Below are 21,514 nucleotides of genomic sequence, written 5' to 3'. Positions count from 1 at the left end.
ACTCTGAAAAGAGCCGTTTGCTGAAAACTGCCCCTTGTCAACAGAAACTAGCAGATCTCGCCTATCTGCTGATTTTGTAAGTTTTGGTGGCTCTGAAAAGAGCCGTTCAATGAAGACTGCCCCTTGTCTACAGAAAACAAGCAGACCTCGCCTATCTGCTAAATTAAAGGTTTGTTCGCTCTGAGGAAGAGCTGTTCAATGAAGACTGCCCCTTGTCAACAGAGAACATGTAGATTGCATATACTGTAATAGAAGTGTACGGCTTACCAGGAACCGTATGGCCACTCATGGACCGATTGATTGATTGTATGCACGATGAGCGTTTATATCACTTAATTGCGGACGTGGTACAGATTAGCGGCTCTGTGATTGGTTGTTTGAAAATAGAGAGCGCCACATACGACTGATGTCTTTGCCGTCATTTCTATTGATAGTAGAAGTTTCATTAACTCTGATTTCCAACGCTTCACGGGTCAACCTCATCCCCAAGTGAGAAACTTGTTGTTTCGTCCCACAGATGTTCATGGCCTTCTTTGCAAGCATGTTCAGCTAATGCCGAGCCTTCTTCTTTCTTTTGTCTTGTGGCTCTTCGGTGTTCAGATATTCTGACCTTTAGTGGTCGTTTGGTTTGGCCTATGTATTGCTCACCACAACTGCAAGGTATAGAGTTCACACATGGTGCACGATCCTTGGGCAGAGGATCTTTTGGGTGGCTTAGGATGTCTCTTAATTTGGCCGACCTAGAGTAGAATGTTTTGACCCCTGATCGGTTTAGAAACCGACAGATTTTGTCTGATACACCTTTGATATATGGCATGAAGGTAACGCCTTTGTGTTCATCGTCCACCAATTCTTCTGATCGTTCTCCTGTCTGTTTCTTGATTGCCTTGTGAATGAGGTTTGAGGGATAGCCATTCTTGTTCAACGCTTTTTCAATGTGTTTGAGTTCGTCTTTTCGATGTTCTTCATCACACAGAGTCAGTGCTCTGTGAACCAGTGTATTGACAACACTGTTCTTGGCAGACATATGGTGACTAGAGTTAAAATGAAGATATTGATCAGTATGAGTGGGTTTTCGGTATATGGCGAAACTCAAGCTAGTGTCTGATCTCTGCACTTTGACATCAAGGAAAGGTATGCCACCCGCCTCCTCAATCTCCATTGTGAACTGGATACACTTGTGTTGATTGTTGAAATGACTTAGGAATTTGACCAGTTCGTCTTTGCCATGTCGCCTGACGACGAATGTGTATCAAAGGATACGTATCTAGTGCTTTGGTTTCAAAGTGTTCCATGAAGATATTCGATGTTACTGGGGAGAGAGGTGAACCCATTGCCTGACCCTCTTTTTGTTCATAGAATTTCCCTTGCCATTTGAAGTACGTAGATGTGAGGCATAACTTCATAAGTTCTACGATCTCATCGCTTGTCATGCGTGTTCTGTTTTTAAGTGTATCGTCATCACGCAAGATATCTCCTATAATCTTACTAGCATCATCAATTGGTACATTAGTGAATAATGATACCACATCAAAACTGACCAATAAGTCACCTGGTTCTATGGGTATTTGCCCTGCCTTTTCAACAAAATGTTGCGAGTTCTTGATGTAGGAAGTGCCGTTTCCTGATAAGGGTGTCAATATATCCGCTAGGTGTTTCGCTAAATTGTAGCATGGTGAATTGATTGAGCTGACAATAGGTCTAAGTGGCATGTTTTCTTTGTGAATCTTCGGTAGACCATATATACGTGGAGACACAGTGTGCTTAGGTGTTAAATGTGATGCCTTTTTCTTATCAACCTTGTTCTGTTCCTTCAACTCAGAGATGGCCTTACCTATCTTGCGTTCAAGAGATAGGGTGGGATCTTTCTTCATGACCTGATAAGTATCGCCTTCAGACAATAAGTTGTTCATTTTCTCTTGGTACTTATCTTTGTCCATAACAACGGTAGACCGCCCCTTGTCCGACGGCGAACCCGCTAAAAACCCACTAATTGTTATGAATTCCCGTCGTAAAAGCCTATCCCACAATATGATAATTGATATTGATTTTCCCGATATTTTGAGTGATTGACCCCCAAATGCATGAAACAAAACGAACATTCCCATAAGAGCCGAGCAGATTTTTCCATTATACTGAATACATATCAATAGAATTTACTGCAACTTTCAAATCTTGGGTTACGTTGATTTAAATGTACGCTGCGGCGTCAATATTTAGACAATTGCTACAAATGAGGTGTCAAAAGCTACTGTTCGCCTCTACTCCAGAGTTGGTACACCAATGTCAGACCTTAAAACAGTGACGCTGGTTCTCCCGTGGTAGTTTCCTGTGACAAATCTTATGGCTCTTCTTTGAACTCTTTCCAAGCTATCAATCACCTTCTGGTGGTGCGGGCTCCATACTGTGACCGCATACTCCAGTGTTGGGCGAACCAGAGTGGTGTACGCTTGTTTCACACTCTGAGGACATCGGTACAAGTTTCTTTGTAGGAAATTCAGGGTCCGTTGCGCTTTTCCGGTCACCTGCTTGATGCGTTGTTTCCATTCAAGTCCTGAATGTAGCCCAACTCCAAGGATGGATGTTGTTCCGCTATTTCTAACACTGTTCCCATCATCACAAAGAAGGCCTTTACGATGTTTCTTTTTCTGGTAACCTGGAGAAGAGGACACTTTGCTGGGTTGAACCTCATCTGTCAATTAGTTGACCATTGAACCAACTTGCCTTTCTGAAGGGTTTCTGTGTCTGCTCTTGATGTGATATCAAGGCGTCGTCAGCAAATAACCGAATGGTGGATGACGTTCCTTCTCCTATGTCATTTATGTAAAGGATGAATAAGAGAGGCCCTAGAATAGTGCCTTGGGGGACCCCGGAGATCACGACCACTTCTTCAGATTTCTCACCGTCGATTACCACACTCTGTGTTCTAGAGGTCAACCAGTTTTTGATCCATGTGCGTGTTTCACCTCCGATGCCTTACCAGTCCATCTTGTAGAGCAAACGTTGGTGGGGTACCGAATGGAAAGCTTTCGAAAAGTCTAATATGAGACAGTCTGTCTGCTTTTGCTGGTAAAGGCTCCTTGCTAGATCTTCAACAGTATTAATCAACTTTCGCAATTGTGTCTTTTCCGAAAGCCATGTTGAGATGTGCTTAGAATGTTGTTTTGGTCGAGATGTTTTTTGATGTTCCTGGCAAGTACATATGTTACATCATTTTTCATGTTTACATGTTTAAGATGGAATGCCGATCTTATCAATCTTGAGGGATTTGACATAACTCCACAACCTTCTCCTTCAAAGAGTCCTTCCACATAATTGTAACATGGTGAATTGATTGAGCTGACAATAGGTCTAAGTGGCATGTTTTCTTTGTGAATCTTCGGTAGACCATATATACGTGGAGACACAGTGTGCTTAGGTGTTAAATGTGATGCCTTTTTCTTATCAACCTTGTTCTGTTCCTTCAACTCAGAGATGGCCTTACCTATCTTGCGTTCAAGAGATAGGGTGGGATCTTTCTTCATGACCTGATAAGTATCGCCTTCAGACAATAAGTTGTTCATTTTCTCTTGGTACTTATCTTTGTCCATAACAACGGTAGACCGCCCCTTGTCCGACGGCGAACCCGCTAAAAACCCACTAATTGTTATGAATTCCCGTCGTAAAAGCCTATCCCACAATATGATAATTGATATTGATTTTCCCCATATTTTGAGTGATTGACCCCCAAATGCATGAAACAAAACGAACATTCCCATAAGAGCCGAGCAGATTTTTCCATTATACTGAATACATATCAATAGAATTTACTGCAACTTTCAAATCTTGGGTTACGTTGATTTAAATGTACGCTGCGGCGTCAATATTTAGACAATTGCTACAAATGAGGTGTCAAAAGCTACTGTTCGCCTCTACTCCAGAGTTGGTACACCAATGTCAAACCTTAAAACAGTGACGCTGGTTCTCCCGTGGTAGTTTCCTGTGACAAATCTTATGGCTCTTCTTTGAACTCTTTCCAAGCTATCAATCACCTTCTGGTGGTGCGGGCTCCATACTGTGACCGCATACTCCAGTGTTGGGCGAACCAGAGTGGTGTACGCTTGTTTCACACTCTGAGGACATCGGTACAAGTTTCTTTGTAGGAAATTCAGGGTCCGTTGCGCTTTTCCGGTCACCTGCTTGATGCGTTGTTTCCATTCAAGTCCTGAATGTAGCCCAACTCCAAGGATGGATGTTGTTCCGCTATTTCTACCACTGTTCCCATCATCACAAAGAAGGCCTTTACGATGTTTCTTTTTCTGGTAACCTGGAGAAGAGGACACTTTGCTGGGTTGAATCTCATCTGTCAATTAGTTGACCATTGAACCAACTTGCCTTTCTGAAGGGTTTCTGTGTCTGCTCTTGATGTGATATCAAGGCGTCGTCAGCAAATAAGCGAATGGTGGATGACGTTCCTTCTCCTATGTCATTTATGTAAAGGATAAATAAGAGAGGCCCTAGAATAGTGCCTTGGGGGACCCCGGAGATCACGACCACTTCTTCAGATTTCTCACCGTCGATTACCACACTCTGTGTTCTAGAGGTCAACCAGTTTTTGATCCATGTGCGTGTTTCACCTCCGATGCCTTACCAGTCCATCTTGTAGAGCAAACGTTGGTGGGGTACCGAATGGAAAGCTTTCGAAAAGTCTAATATGAGACAGTCTGTCTGCTTTTGCTGGTAAAGGCTCCTTGCTAGATCTTCAACAGTATTAATCAACTTTCGCAATTGTGTCTTTTCCGAAAGCCATGTTGAGATGTGCTTAGAATGTTGTTTTGGTCGAGATGTTTTTTGATGTTCCTGGCAAGTATATATGTTACATCATTTTTCATGTTTACATGTTTAAGATGGAATGCCGATCTTATCAATCTTGAGGGATTTGACATAACTCCACAACCTTCTCCTTCAAAGAGTCCTTCCACATAATTGTAACATGGTGAATTGATTGAGCTGACAATAGGTCTAAGTGGCATGTTTTCTTTGTGAATCTTCGGTAGACCATATATACGTGGAGACACAGTGTGCTTAGGTGTTAAATGTGATGCCTTTTTCTTATCAACCTTGTTCTGTTCCTTCAACTCAGAGATGGCCTTACCTATCTTGCGTTCAAGAGATAGGTGGGATCTTTCTTCATGACCTGATAAGTATCGCCTTCAGACAATAAGTTGTTCATTTTCTCTTGGTACTTATCTTTGTCCATAACAACGGTAGACCGCCCCTTGTCCGACGGCGAACCCGCTAAAAACCCACTAATTGTTATGAATTCCCGTCGTAAAAGCCTATCCCACAATATGATAATTGATATTGATTTTCCCCATATTTTGAGTGATTGACCCCCAAATGCATGAAACAAAACGAACATTCCCATAAGAGCCGAGCAGATTTTTCCATTATACTGAATACATATCAATAGAATTTACTGCAACTTTCAAATCTTGGGTTACGTTGATTTAAATGTACGCTGCGGCGTCAATATTTAGACAATTGCTACAAATGAGGTGTCAAAAGCTACTGTTCGCCTCTACTCCAGAGTTGGTACACCAATGTCAAACCTTAAAACAGTAACGCTGGTTCTCCCGTGGTAGTTTCCTGTGACAAATCTTATGGCTCTTCTTTGAACTCCTTCCAAGCTATCAATCACCTTCTGGTGGTGCGGGCTCCATACTGTGACCGCATACTCCAGTGTTGGGCGAACCAGAGTGGTGTACGCTTGTTTCACACTCTGAGGACATCGGTAAAAAGTTTCTTTGTAGGAAATTCAGGGTCCGTTGCGCTTTTCCGGTCACCTGCTTGATGCGTTGTTTCCATTCAAGTCCTGAATGTAGCCCAACTCCAAGGATGGATGTTGTTCCGCTATTTCTAACACTGTTCCCATCATCACAAAGAAGGCCTTTACGATGTTTCTTTTTCTGGTAACCTGGAGAAGAGGACACTTTGCTGGGTTGAATCTCATCTGTCAATTAGTTGACCATTGAACCAACTTGCCTTTCTGAAGGGTTTCTGTGTCTGCTCTTGATGTGATATCAAGGCGTCGTCAGCAAATAAGCGAATGGTGGATGACGTTCCTTCTCCTATGTCATTTATGTAAAGGATAAATAAGAGAGGCCCTAGAATAGTGCCTTGGGGGACCCCGGAGATCACGACCACTTCTTCAGATTTCTCACCGTCGATTACCACACTCTGTGTTCTAGAGGTCAACCAGTTTTTGATCCATGTGCGTGTTTCACCTCCGATGCCTTACCAGTCCATCTTGTAGAGCAAACGTTGGTGGGGTACCGAATGGAAAGCTTTCGAAAAGTCTAATATGAGACAGTCTGTCTGCTTTTGCTGGTAAAGGCTCCTTGCTAGATCTTCAACAGTATTAATCAACTTTCGCAATTGTGTCTTTTCCGAAAGCCATGTTGAGATGTGCTTAGAATGTTGTTTTGGTCGAGATGTTTTTTGATGTTCCTGGCAAGTACATATGTTACATCATTTTTCATGTTTACATGTTTAAGATGGAATGCCGATCTTATCAATCTTGAGGGATTTGACATAACTCCACAACCTTCTCCTTCAAAGAGTCCTTCCACATAATTGTAACATGGTGAATTGATTGAGCTGACAATAGGTCTAAGTGGCATGGTTTCTTTGTGAATCTTCGGTAGACCATATATACGTGGAGACACAGTGTGCTTAGGTGTTAAATGTGATGCCTTTTTCTTATCAACCTTGTTCTGTTCCTTCAACTCAGAGATGGCCTTACCTATCTTGCGTTCAAGAGATAGGGTGGGATCTTTCTTCATGACCTGATAAGTATCGCCTTCAGACAAAAAGTTGTTCATTTTCTCTTGGTACTTATCTTTGTCCATAACAACGGTAGACCGCCCCTTGTCCGACGGCGAACCCGCTAAAAACCCACTAATTGTTATGAATTCCCGTCGTAAAAGCCTATCCCACAATATGATAATTGATATTGATTTTCCCGATATTTTGAGTGATTGACCCCCAAATGCATGAAACAAAACGAACATTCCCATAAGAGCCGAGCAGATTTGTCCATTATACTGAATACATATCAATAGAATTTACTGCAACTTTCAAATCTTGGGTTACGTTGATTTAAATGTACGCTGCGGCGTCAATATTTAGACAATTCGTCGTCCGTATTCCATAGTGGCGTATAGTGGGGCGCCGCGAATAAACAACTTTTCGAGAAAATCGGGTTTGAAGAAATGCCAATTTAAAATCGAGTTGTGTAAATCAGACATTCATTATATTTTGTAAATGATGTGAAATTTCTGTAGTAAACTAAATAGCTTTTATTGTTATATATTTTTCAAAAGAAATAAATACATACTATTGCTGGCAAACTGACAATAAATCTATACGTCACTATGGAAAACGAACAAAACGCAATACCCTAACCTTACGTTAACCGTACGTCACCTCGGTCGCCGTGTAATCCCTATGGCGTTACTTTTCGTCTTTCGTATTCCATAGTGGCGTATAGGTCCGATACGCGTACGCCACTATGACATACGATGTTTTTCATTTTTGCCGATATTTCATAATTATAAAATGTGTATAAAAAGTGGCGTATGGTCGATACGCCACTATGGAATACGAAAATGTCACTTTGTAACTATACGCCACATTTAATTAATTAATTACTAATTAATTAGCTAATTATGACTGATGAGACTTAGAAAAATGAAAGAGAACATCATTAAAAACATATGTGCACATTTTCAAAAAAATGACCAAAAATCACTATACGCCACTATGGAATACAGCCGACGAATTGCTACAAATGAGGTGTCAAAAGCTACTGTTCGCCTCTACTCCAGAGTTGGTACACCAATGTCAAACCTTAAAACAGTGACGCTGGTTCTCCCGTGGTAGTTTCCTGTGACAAATCTTATGGCTCTTCTTTGAACTCTTTCCAAGCTATCAATCACCTTCTGGTGGTGCGGGCTCCATACTGTGACCGCATACTCCAGTGTTGGGCGAACCAGAGTGGTGTACGCTTGTTTCACACTCTGAGGACATCGGTACAAGTTTCTTTGTAGGAAATTCAGGGTCCGTTGCGCTTTTCCGGTCACCTGCTTGATGCGTTGTTTCCATTCAAGTCCTGAATGTAGCCCAACTCCAAGGATGGATGTTGTTCCGCTATTTCTAACACTGTTCCCATCATCACAAAGAAGGCCTTTACGATGTTTCTTTTTCTGGTAACCTGGAGAAGAGGACACTTTGCTGGGTTGAACCTCATCTGTCAATTAGTTGACCATTGAACCAACTTGCCTTTCTGAAGGGTTTCTGTGTCTGCTCTTGATGTGATATCAAGGCGTCGTCAGCAAATAAGCGAATGGTGGATGACGTTCCTTCTCCTATGTCATTTATGTAAAGGATGAATAAGAGAGGCCCTAGAATAGTGCCTTGGGGGACCCCGGAGATCACGACCCCTTCTTCAGATTTCTCACCGTCGATTACCACACTCTGTGTTCTAGAGGTCAACCAGTTTTCGATCCATGTGCGTGTTTCACCTCCGATGCCTTACCAGTCCATCTTGTAGAGCAAACGTTGGTGGGGTACCGAATGGAAAGCTTTCGAAAAGTCTAATATGAGACAGTCTGTCTGCTTTTGCTGGTAAAGGCTCCTTGCTAGATCTTCAACAGTATTAATCAACTTTCGCAATTGTGTCTTTTCCGAAAGCCATGTTGAGATGTGCTTAGAATGTTGTTTTGGTCGAGATGTTTTTTGATGTTCCTGGCAAGTACATATGTTACATCATTTTTCATGTTTACATGTTTAAGATGGAATGCCGATCTTATCAATCTTGAGGGATTTGACATAACTCCACAACCTTCTCCTTCAAAGAGTCCTTCCACATATTTGTTGTGTGCTTGTTGAATGCTTTTCTCCACATCTTTCTTTAGTTTGTTATACTCTGTAAGGTGTGCCTTGTCTCTACACTTCTTCCAGGCATTATATCTTCTATGTCTCTTTCTTATAAGTCGCTTAATGTCTTTGTTCATTCATGGTAGATTCCATCTACAAGAAATCAATTTAGTGGGAATGTGGTTGCCCGTGGCATCCTTTAACCGTAGAACTACGAGGGGGGGGGGTGTACCTATCCCCTAAGATTTTTTACCCGCCGTAAAAAACGCAAACGATCTTAGCTAATCGTAGATCCATCCTTTGCGCTCATTTAAGTGATATATTTTTTACATCAACACCTTACCCGGGGGTAGGACCCGCCGTCAAAGACCCAGCAAACACAAAACGTTTTCGACATCATTCGCAAAAGGTTATAAAAGGTTGTCAGAAAACATTTAAATGTCGGGTTATATAAAGGGCATATTAAGAGTATAAAACGTTTCCATAACCTTAAAAAACATTTTTTGATAATCTACTGCTCACCAAACGAAAATGTTTTAATACAGAAAACGTTTAAATGTCGGGTTATATAAATGGTATAAAAACGTTTTAATAACATTCCAAAAACATTCTTGAAAACTTGATAAAAAACATTCTAAACAGAATGTTATTTTTGCGAAAAATGTTTGCCCAAAATATTTTCAATAACGTTTTAAAAACGTTTTCATGACCTTTATATAACCCGACATTTAAATGTTATTAAAAGGTTTTGAAAAAAAACATTTTAAGAACATTTCTGTGTTTGCTGGGTTCAAATATTTCAACATAATGTTATTTAAGTATTGACACAATATTTGGCAAAAATATTTGCAAAAATAGTTTACAATAACATTTTTTGAAAACATTACAAAATATTGTTGTAGTGTGTTTTCATACAAAACGTTTTAAAACGTTATCATGACCTTTATATAACCCGACATTTTAATGTTATTAAAACGTTTTTACCTAAACCAAAAGCCAAAATATAACTTATTTAAAACGTTTTATAAACGTTTTTGTGTTTGCTGGGGATTACCATAGGGGCGGGGTGTGGTCCACCATTGGTTTCTACAGTAAAGTCAATGATTTTCAAAATTATTCCTACAGCTACTGACTTTTATCTTGTTAGTTAGGTTGAAATAGCCATTTCCTTTTATATTGAGGAGAACGTTCGGTAAAAAATTGGGAGGGGTGCAACAACCCCCCCCCCCCTTCGTAGTCCGTGTTACAAAATATGGCTCAGTAGTTCTAGAGTTAAAGAATCCTTGAACAGCTCCCAATTTCTATTCTCATGCGATGTCATGAAGTCCTCAGAAAATTGTTTCAGCTCTTCTTTTATCTCATCTTTATTTGCCTCGTTGATAGAATTACAGCTGTCCTTAGTTTTTCTTGTTTTTAATACTTGTGTCACATTCAGCTGTCACCGCTTCGTGGTCACTCATGCCTGGGACTACTTTATCGATTGCCAACACTATCAGGTTGTGGTGAGAATTATTGTCTAGTCTAGTTGACTCATGCAGTTGTTCCAAGTAAAATATTTCTACCAGGTCAAGTATAGCCTCATTTACAGGAAGCCATAGTGTAGGTTAGCCATGATATATCTTACTTACTTACTGCAACCTTAACCGGCATGGTCGTCGGGGCACCACTGATGACATCTTGACAATCTCTCTCCATCTGTTTCTGCATTTCACTGCCCTCTGTGAGGTTGCAAACTTCAGGCCAGTCCATTCTCTTAAGTTGTCTTCTCATTCACTGTACCCTACAGGATTGTCTTAGCTAAACAAGAGGAGGGAGAAATGTGGCCGTACCAACGTAGTTTACGTTGACCGACTGTTGTTAGTAGGTCGTCATAGGGACTAATAGCTTGCTTCACCCTGGTCCGCACCTCCTCGTTGGTCACGTGGTCTTTATATGAGATGTTGAGAATCTTACGGAAACACCTCAATTCCAGTGCTTGTATTCTCCTTTGTTAGTGTCTACGATTCACAAGCATACAGGAAGATGGATATGATGAGGGTGCGCATTAGTTTGATTTTTGATCCCAGTGATATGTTCTTATCATTCCATAATGGTTTTACTTTAGCCATGGCACTTGTTGCTTGTGCGATCCTGGAAAGCACTTCAGGTTTTGACCCTTCCTCTGGTATAATCACACCAAGATATTTGAATCTGGTTACAGTGCCTAACCTTTGTTCACTTATTTCCACTGATTCCTGTTGGATTGTTGGTCATCAGCTTGGTCTTTTCGGCACTTATTTCCATTCCATATCTCTGTGATGCTTGATGGGGTTTAGTAATCAGGGACTTTAGTTCTTGCTCACTGCCAGCTAAGCCATCTATATCATCAGCGAAGCAAAGATTGGATACTGCTCTGCCTCCAATGCCAACCGTTCCCTCATGGTTCTATAGCGCATCAGCCATAATTCTTTCAAGGAATAAGTTGAATAGCATTGGTGATAGCAGGCATCCTTGTCTAACCCCACTGTTGTTCGAAACCATTCGCCTACGCTCCCATTTGCCAGCATTGCACTCATGGCATTAAAGTCCAATAGTACACTGTTCGATGGTACGCACTAGTGTTGGGTTGATGTTGTACGTTAATGACGACATGGTATATGTCCTGCTGGTGTTGGAGATATTTTCACACAGTATTCTAAGGTTGAATATCTGTTCTGTGGTACTCCTTCCTGCTCAGAAGCAAGCCTGTCTGTTCTTCAGCGATGATGTTCTCCACCAGAGGTTTCAGTCTGATGAAGATGAGGCTTAATATAACATTATTTTGCTGGGGTGGCTGATGAGGCTGATTGTACGGTAGTTATATATCAGGTACCTCATATATCAGGTACATTAAAATCTCCACAGGGTATCAGCTTCGTAGTACTCTTATGATTGAATAATTTCTCCAACGCAGCTTGCAATGATACAAGAGGTGTTGGATCTTTGTCTGTTGGTCTGTAGAATGAAGCAATGTAGATAGGTGATGATTTCCATACTTCAACTTTGAGAACCATTGAATCGCAGTTTTTTCCAATGTCTTTTTACTTCACTTTATACTACCAGGTTGTCGCGTAGGCAATGAAAGTACCACCGCCGTTCCTGGTTCGGTCCAATCTTTTCACCAGAAAGCCCACAGGGAAAACTTTGTTTAAGTACCACCAGGTTTTGATTCTTGCCCCATGATGATACCAGGTTGTTCATTATCCACTATAGTGGTAAGGTATCTTGGACATTCTTTTCCCTTGAAACCCTGGACGTTTATTGCTATACACTTTAATTTCCCTTTATTCAGTTTTTTTGCCTTTAGTGTTGTGTTGTGCGTTTTTCTCCAATCTTTGTTTCTGTCATTACTTGATGATGTCCCATTTCTTGGTCTATATCTTGACTGTACCTTTGGCGCTGCAGTCCAACTCAGAAATGGAGTCATGCGGGTTCTCGTCTACCATATTACTTTCATTGAAGAAACTATCGATGAAGTTTTGAAGTGCACATTTCGGACAGATCCTAGTAAAGATTTCTAGGAGCAGGAACAGTTCGTACGTTGGTAATGACATCACCACATTTGATGTGTACCCACGATCCACACTCATCACATACTAAGCCACGATATTTATGTTTGGTATATAAATATATGTTTGATTGTTGTGTTGTCACTTTGCCTTTGATAAAGATCATGCTGGGATCGAAAGCTCAGGTCAATAACCAAATTTAAGTTTTTATTTAGCTTATAATGTCAGTGTCGCTCTGAATCTGACTATGTATTGGTTGATATTCAGTTAAACAGCTGAAATAGCGGATCTTCTTCAGCAGTAGCAGCCGCTCAAGCTCGGAATATTCAGCCATGTTTGTATTGTCGTCTAAAATTGAAGACTTAATAAAAAACTAGTTTGCGTCTGACGTCAGGGCAACGGCGCGGTGTGATTGGTTGCTGACCTGCGCAGTACGGCATTTTTGGTCTGGTTGACAGGACGTCAGACGCAAAGTAGTCTTTTTATTTCGGTCTTCAGTTATATCTGGTCGGTAGAATATTCTCACAGTCAATGTCCAGGTTCAATGTTATTTTATTCTTTATGGACTGCGATGTGCACATGTTATATTGTAAATATCCAGAGATCCCAGAAGTACTATTTACGGAGTACTTTAATTTCTGCACTTCCTCACAGAATAGTGTGTTTATTTCATGTGACACATTTTAACCAATCAATAAAGAAAAATCTATAGGCCCAATAGGGACAGGAATACCCTGAACATTTCATGTCTGCGCCTAGCTAAAAATGGTAAATTTGAGCTGGCCTGACACAAATAATGTTCAAAATGGAGAGTTTTCTTGATAATTATGCGTGCTCCCAACCTCTTTAAAGAATTAAACAAGAACACCGTGATCAAGATTAAAATCGTGATGGTGATTAAAATGCTATATAGATCGCGGGACATCTCCCAAAATGGGAGATATAATTTACTTGGTTGTCATTTGATAATTGATCATGTTTATAGAAATAATTTTGCAGTCGGAAATATAGAGAAAGCTGGGCCAGTAGCTGTACAAGCTGTCTCACTGGCCCGAAGGACCAGTAGAATACGAAACCAATTGACTCTGCCTTAAGTTAAAGGGGATCCAGTTGACCAGGCAAACTTTCAAGGACAACCCAATTCAGTAGGCTTAAAATATAATCAAGTCAATGTTCACCTCTATACCACCAAACTTTGTACAGCTCCCAACTTAATGTGTTTTCCAGATATTTATAGCGGCCTTTAAAGGCCCTTTCAGTGATCCCAGCGAAAGTGCAAAACAATTAAAATTGTTTATAAATTGCCTAAAGTGAAGGATAAATCATTAAAATTGTCATTATAGGTATTTTTTTAATGAAAACATTTGGCGAAAAATGAGGAAAACAGCAGTATTAACAAAGTTGAGGCCCCATTCAAATACATGTAGCTAATTTATATACTTATTTTGTCTTAAATACACAGCTTTCGGCTGAACCACTGGCAGGCTATGTTAGCATATCTATGACAGTAACAAAGGTGCCAAAATCTGAATTTTGATGACTGTTACGATTGTCCGGATAAGCAAATCACTGAATGGGCCTTCAAGTTTAGGGTTTGGGTTTATAGCGTATTGCAACTATGAAGGTCCATTATGGTTGCAAAAATAAACACGCCCGTGATGGGGCTAGAATTAGAATAGTCCTGTACCGATTGCGCTAACAAACGCCACACGCTGCTGGAAATAAAGAAAAGTGCAAATGCTCGTCATTTTTCGGCACAAATGATTTTATATAATAAATATAAATAAATATAATTAAATTATCTCGTATTATGATGTCTATGGCATTGAGTCATTGATAGGTAAGTGATCATGCTGAACGCGGTGTTTTTAACCTGAGAACACTTTGCGTGGTCGATACCCATTAAAAAATATATCCTTTTAAACAATAAATGACGCTGTAACCTTTCATATTGCTCCAAATGTTATTCACTCGACCATTCCAACTTGTTTTTAATTAAGTATGGTATCAAGCTGTAGTTAACACAATTCTCTAACACGTCCATTTAGATTTTAGTGATTTTAATATGCTCAAAAATATATATGACCACTCAACCAAGTGAGGAACTTTTTTAGTTTGATGTGTGTATTTTTACAACATCGCCCTCTCTACGCTTCTTTACTCGCTCTTATTTTCTTCATGATCTGAATTGGTGTGAAAAGACACGCCCCAAGTATTTAATTTTGTCATGCGCAGATATATTCATACAGTACCCTGGATGACAATTATGATAATAAGATATGATAAAAGGAGATAGGTAGATAATATTTGTATTTGTAAATCGGAAAATATGGTGGATGCATAGACACTGCTATTCAAAAACACGACGCGAATGCCAGTGTCGAGTAGCACAATACACTTGATGTAATCATATGCCGGTGTGTTTGATCTGGTGTCGTTTCATCTGAATAAATTTTGGAATGTCGGTATTATCATTATAAGACACTCTTTTCAAACTTACTTCAATAAACTCATCAAAGTTGGCAGATACCAGCACCAGCGTGTCGTAAGAGGAAACGAGAGTACAATCAAAACTTCAATTTTGTCTTCTTCTTCTTCCTTATATGTGCCTCCCTCATTGTATGAGTATTATCGCACTGCGTACAGACAAGCTGTACTTATTTTTACTCTGGAACCTAGAGTAGATGAGTGTATTTTTGAAGTACAGTCAACAGTACCGGGATGATCCCCTGCTCTTTACGAACAGCCTGTGACGTTCTTTAACGTACACACTACATTAATGTGAGAAAATATGCATGTATACGGGACCGACAGCTTAAAGTTCCCTCCGGAGCACTAAGCATGTAGAGTGAAGTGCCTTGCTCAAGGACACAAAGAGCCAGCCGAGCTCAGGCGGACCTGGGATTCGAACCCTCGACCCTTGGATTCACAGTCCAACGCCTTAACCGCTAGGCCACGCTCCCCTCATTTGTCTACTTTATCAGAGAAACATCAAAATACGGTTTGCGCGAAAAGGTTTGAGCACTGTCAAAGTTTGAACCACGCACATCGAACACGAGATATTTTACATTTTTGATTGTAATTTATCATGATGAAGGTAGCCAATGCACCTAATAAGATGTTTTGTTTTTAACTGAATAGAATAATGCCTATTGAGTACTGTTTCTAGTGTAGGCACCTATTATGATCTATATACATAACTACCGAGTGATATCCGATATTCCATGTCGCCGTTCATATAGCAATACTGGTACTGATATGATATGATTGAGGATCGCGTGTAGGAGACCCCGGGCCGGAGAAAAACACCTGTATATTACTTGTACAAAAGAAACTGAACAAATGTATCTAATACATACAGTGTCTGATTTACCAGGCTGATTTACTCTGCACAAACCATGCATAGTCATATTATATATTAGCTATGACTTTCTTTCAATATAATTGAAAAGTATTCTTTATCTGTTGTTAAAAGCTAAAAAAGTGGACGTAAACGGCTACAAACTCCGCATTTATTCTGAACATTGATTCGATATTCCACGTACGTTTACTGATTTCATTTCTTGAAATTTGGACATAGCGATCTAAAAGCAAACTGACCAATATGGCGGGTGAAATCTGTTATATCCTTAAACTTTCTGTCATCATTATGACATTGTCATTTAACAACAACACAGTGAAGAATGGAATGGTCGTTGAAGCTCAGTTGCTGGTGGAACCTCTTTGGGATGTGCCTCTCAAGGGAACCCATCCTTGTTCTGTTCTTAAAGAGACCGAAGGAGGAGTTTTCTTCAAAGGAAGCGCGAATTACATATGTATCCTTCAAGTGACAGCATCGCAAGGATCCTTCGCTGAGCTACAAATACATGGCTATGTTAAAGACCCTACAGAACCGACATTCCTTTATATTGAGCGAAATGGAGACTTAGAAGACTGTAAGAATAAGTATGTAGTAATCAATGTTCAACCAGAAACGTGTAGCTCAACCTTGTTTGAGTCAAGTTTCCGAGTTAATTTGCAAGGTGATGCAAGTGTTTATATAGGTGAATTACGTGATAATGGTACGTTATTTGGATGCCCTGAAGTGGAAAATAATGCCAATACAGATCACCATGGTAACAGAGTAAGTAGAAATCATTGTAGCAATGTTAAAGGGTACAACAGCAAAGTTACGTGTGATCCACAATTTATCAATAACTGTACGCTTACGTTTCCCCCAAATTGTGCAGCCTTTCTTGGTACCAGAGAAGTAGTGTATGAAGATTGCGCACATGGTCAAAACAGCACTGCTGTAATCATCTACCCACTTTACACAACTCATTTAGATATATCAGGAAATAACATTGTGCAAGTGTCTGGCAAATATTTTCAAGACTTGAAATATTTAGAGGTATTAAATTTGGCGTTTAACCAGATATCGGAACTTAAGGTAGAATTATTCCAAGGTTTAAACAACCTCAAAATACTGCAACTTGAGCATAATTTCTTAAGCACAGTACTTCATGAAATATTTAAAGATTTGACAAATTTGGAAATACTAGACCTCTATGAAAATCAAATATCACAACTGGGCACACTGATGTTTCAAGGTTTGAACAATCTCAAAACACTCCGGCTTTCTTATAATGTATTGAGTAAATTACATGGTGGGATATTTCAGAATTTGATAACGTTGGAGGAAATATACCTTCATTCAAATCAGATATCAGATCTGGATGTAGAAGTGTTTCAAGATTTGAACAATCTTCAAATACTCGTGCTTGCGGATAATATATTGAGTAAATTACCTGATGGGATATTTCAAGATTTGATAACGCTGGAGCAACTATACCTTTATTCAAATCAGATATCAGATCTGGATGTAGGAGTGTTTCAAGATTTGAACAATCTCAAAACACTCGCGCTTGAATATAATTTACTGAGTAAATTACCTGATGGGATATTTCAGGATTTGAAAACGTTAGAGGTTTTATATCTTGGTAAGAATCAGATATCAGATCTGGATGTAGAAGTGTTTCAAGATTTGAACAATCTCAAAACACTCTGGCTCTCTGAAAATTTATTGAGTAAATTACCTGATGGGATATTTCAAGATTTGAAAGCGTTGGAGCAACTATACCTTCATTCAAATCAGATATCAGATCTGGATGTAGAAGTGTTTCAAGATTTGAACAATCTCAAAACACTCGTGCTAGGGGATAATTTATTGGGTAAATTACCTGATGGAGTATTTCAAGATTTGATAACGCTCGAGCAACTATACCTTTATTCAAATCAGATATCAGATCTGGATGTAGGAGTGTTTCAAGATTTGAACAATCTCAAAACACTCGTGCTTGGGGATAATTTATTGAGTAAATTACCTGATGGGATATTTCAAGATTTGATAACGTTGGAGAAACTATACCTTTATTCAAATCAGATATCAAATCTGGATGCAGGAGTGTTTCAAGGTTTGAATAGTCTCAAAATACTCTGGCTTGCCGATAATTTATTAAGTAAAATACCAGATGGGATATTTCAAAATTTTAACAATCTCAAAACACTCACGCTTTATGACAATTTATTGAGTAAATTACCTGATGGAATATTCCAAGATTTGATAACGTTGGAGGAATTGCGCCTTGATAGAAATCAGATATCAGATCTGGATATAGGAGTGTTTCATGGTTTGAACAATCTCAAAACACTCCGGCTTGACGATAATTTATTGAGTAAATTACCTGATGGGATATTTCAAGATTTGATAACGTTGGAGGGTATACACTTTATTAGAAATATCATATCAAATTTGGATGTAAGAGTGTTTCAAGGTTTGAACAATCTCACAACACTCGGGCTTTCGAATATTTTATTGAGTAAATTACCTGATGGGATATTTCAAGATTTGAACAATCTCAAAACACTCAGACTTCGTTATAATTTATTGAATAAATTACCTGATGGGATATTTCGGGATTTGATAACGTTGGAGGAACTACACCTTGATAAAAATCAGATATCACATCTGGGTGTAGAAGTTTTCAAGATTTGAACAATCTCAAAACACTAGCGCTTGCGTATAATTTATTGAGTAAATTACCTGATGGGATATTTCAAGATTTGGAAACGTTGGAGAAACTATACCTTCATTCAAATCAGATATCAGATCTAGATGTAGAAGTGTTTCAAGATTTGAACAATCTCAAAACACTCGTGCTTGGGGATAATTTATTGGGTAAATTACCTGATGGAGTATTTCAAGATTTGATAACGCTCGAGCAACTATACCTTTATTCAAATCAGATATCAGATCTGGATGTAGAAGTGTTTCAAGATTTGAACAATCTCAAAACACTCCATCTTAATGGTAATTTATTGAGCAAATTACCTCATGGGATATTTCAAGATATGATAATGTTGATTGAACTATACCTTACTAGCAATCTCATATCAGATCTGGATGTTGCAATGTTTCAAGTTGAACAATCTCACACTACTGTGGCTTGATGAAAATTTGTTGAGTACATTATCTGATGAGATAATTAAAGATTTGATCAATTTGGAAGAACTGAACCTTAATGGAAATCAGATATCAAATTTTGATGTAAAAATGTTTCGAAATTTGAACAATCTTAGAATACTCTTGATTTCTGATAATTACTTGAGCGATTTACCTGACGGGATATTTCAAAATTTGGTAAATTTGGAAGAATTGGACCTTGGTGGAAATCAAATATCAGATCTGGAAGTAGAAATGATTCAAAGTTTGGAAAATCTCAAAAAGCTCTGGCTTTACGATAATTTATTAAGTATATTACCGGTTGACAAATATTTGGTTAGATTGGAACTACTGAATCTCAACGGAAATCTTATATCAGAACTTGGTGTGATAATGACTCGGAGTTTGAAAAATCTTAAAATACTCTGGCTTTCTGATAATTTTTTAAGTAGTGTACCTGACGAGATAGTTCAAGATTTGATATACTTGGAAGAACTGCACCTTAATGGAAATCAGATATCAGAACTTGACGTGAGCTTTAAAAGTTTGAAAAACCTTCAAATACTCTCGCTTTCGGATAATTTGTTGAGTGTATTGCCTAACGGGATGTTTCACGATTTAAAACATTTGGAAGAATTGATCCTCAATGGAAATAAACTATTTAAACTGGAGGTGAAAAGTTTCCACGGTATGAACAATCTCAAAAGGCTTTCACTTCAAAACAACGTCTTGAGTTCAATACCTGAAGGGTGTTTTAGAGACTTACCCCATTTGTTTTCTCTGTCATTGAGTGAAAATGAATATACTACATTCAATATGGATTTATTCTCTAATTTAAGGAGGCTGAACATCCTAAAACTTAATGGTAGCAAGTTAACTGCATTCCCTGATGGTATCTTCAAAAACGTGTTAAATTTAAAAATACTCTATGCCCACTCTAACAAATTACGATCGTTTAACCAAAATGTGATGCAAGATTTAAGAAAGTTGGAAATTCTCGATATATCACACAATGATCTAACACATTTAGATAGCAACATATTTAAACACGCAGTCAAACTATTGCTGGCTGATTTGTCAGCAAATAAATTAACAGAAATGCCAAACATGAAGTACCTGATTCGTCTAGAGCTTTCTTAAATCTCGTTAACAACAGTTTGACCAGAATAACTCGCGATTCGTTTTCTTCCCTGTCAATTAGGTTAAAATTATTTATTAGTCAACATGAAATATGTAATTGTTATGTCCCTACTCATATCCATTGTATTGCCGCAGGAAGCAGATCCCCATATCTTACATGTGATAGGCTGCTTTCTGATAGAACATTGGCAGTGGTAATGTGGCTCATCGGTTTAAATGCACTTGGAGGAAATCTGTGTGTACTAGTTGCCAGAAAGAAAATGGCTCAAAAGAATAAAGTGAATGCAATATTGCTGTGCAATCTTGCCGCATCAGATTTTCTGATGGGAATCTATCTTGTGATCATTGCTACAGCTGATTCATATTTCGGTGATTATTTCCCAATGCAATCTGAAACCTGGAGATATGGCATTACCTGCAGAATTGCAGGAGCTTTGTCAATAATATCCAGTGAAGCTTCTGTGTTCTTTGTGACATTAATAAGCATAGACAGATTAATTGCTATCAGGTTTCCTTATACCACTCACAAATTGAGAAAAAAATCTGCCACAATCGTTGTGATTTTGACATGGATTATTTCATTTGTATTAGGCATCGTTCCATCAGCTTTGTCAGGAATGTTTTTTAAATTTTATGACAATTCACACGTTTGCATTGGACTACCACTAGCTTTGACCAAGATATATAATACTGAAAAAAATAAAACGCAAATATTCAATATTGAAACAAATTCTATTTGGACGAAATTTCCCTATGCCATCTATGATACCGAATTCAAGGGTCTGACTAATGGGCTATTTTATTCAACAGCTGTTTTCTTAGGCCTTAACTGTGTATGTTACCTAGTAATACTTGGCTGTTACATAGGGTTAGTGAGGGCTTATTACAAATCCGCCGAGCGATCTGGACGTTCTCTTGAAATGAAAGAACAGATCACGCTCACAACCAAAGTATCAGCCATCGTTGTAACAGACTTTTGCTGTTGGTCTCCGATAATCATCCTCGGGATCTTGGTTCAAACCAGGGTGATTACTCTACCCCCATCTGTTTTTGCATGGTGTGTTACATTTATTCTGCCCATTAATTCTGCCATTAACCCATATATATATACCATTGCTGACATCATTTCTGATTATAGAAAGAAACGAGCTGAAAAACGGAAATTGAAAAGAGATATTGAACAACAACGAAACCAGTTAACCTAACAATTACCAAATTGTTCAATCCAAGCAAATATTAAAGAATCTTGACAAAAATGATAAAGTATAATTATCAAACTTACAGATTCATGTACTGTATATTGCTTATTTTTGTCTTAAATACATGGCTTTCGGCTGAACGACTAGCAAGCTATGTTAACATAGTTATGACAATGACAAAGGTACCAAAATCTGAATTTTGACTGATGATTTTTACGATCGTTCGGATGAGCAAATCACTGAATGGG

At 38.8% G+C, this 21,514-nt stretch overlaps 1 protein-coding gene across 1 annotated transcript; it reads right to left on the bottom strand.

Annotated features, from left to right (window-relative positions):
• Window positions 1-1,151: 1,151 nt before the first annotated feature.
• Window positions 1,152-1,940, bottom strand: LOC140143052 (uncharacterized). Its single transcript, XM_072165097.1, has one exon. The coding sequence runs from the start codon at window positions 1,938-1,940 to the stop codon at window positions 1,152-1,154; it is 789 nt and encodes a 262-aa protein (XP_072021198.1).
• Window positions 1,941-21,514: the final 19,574 nt, after the last annotated feature.

The sequence above is a fragment of the Amphiura filiformis genome, chromosome 20, assembly GCF_039555335.1.
Source record: "Amphiura filiformis chromosome 20, Afil_fr2py, whole genome shotgun sequence".
Lineage (NCBI taxonomy): Eukaryota > Metazoa > Echinodermata > Ophiuroidea > Amphilepidida > Amphiuridae > Amphiura > Amphiura filiformis.
The sequence above is the reverse complement of the archived record's forward strand: the minus strand, read 5'-3'. Positions and strand labels throughout refer to the sequence as shown.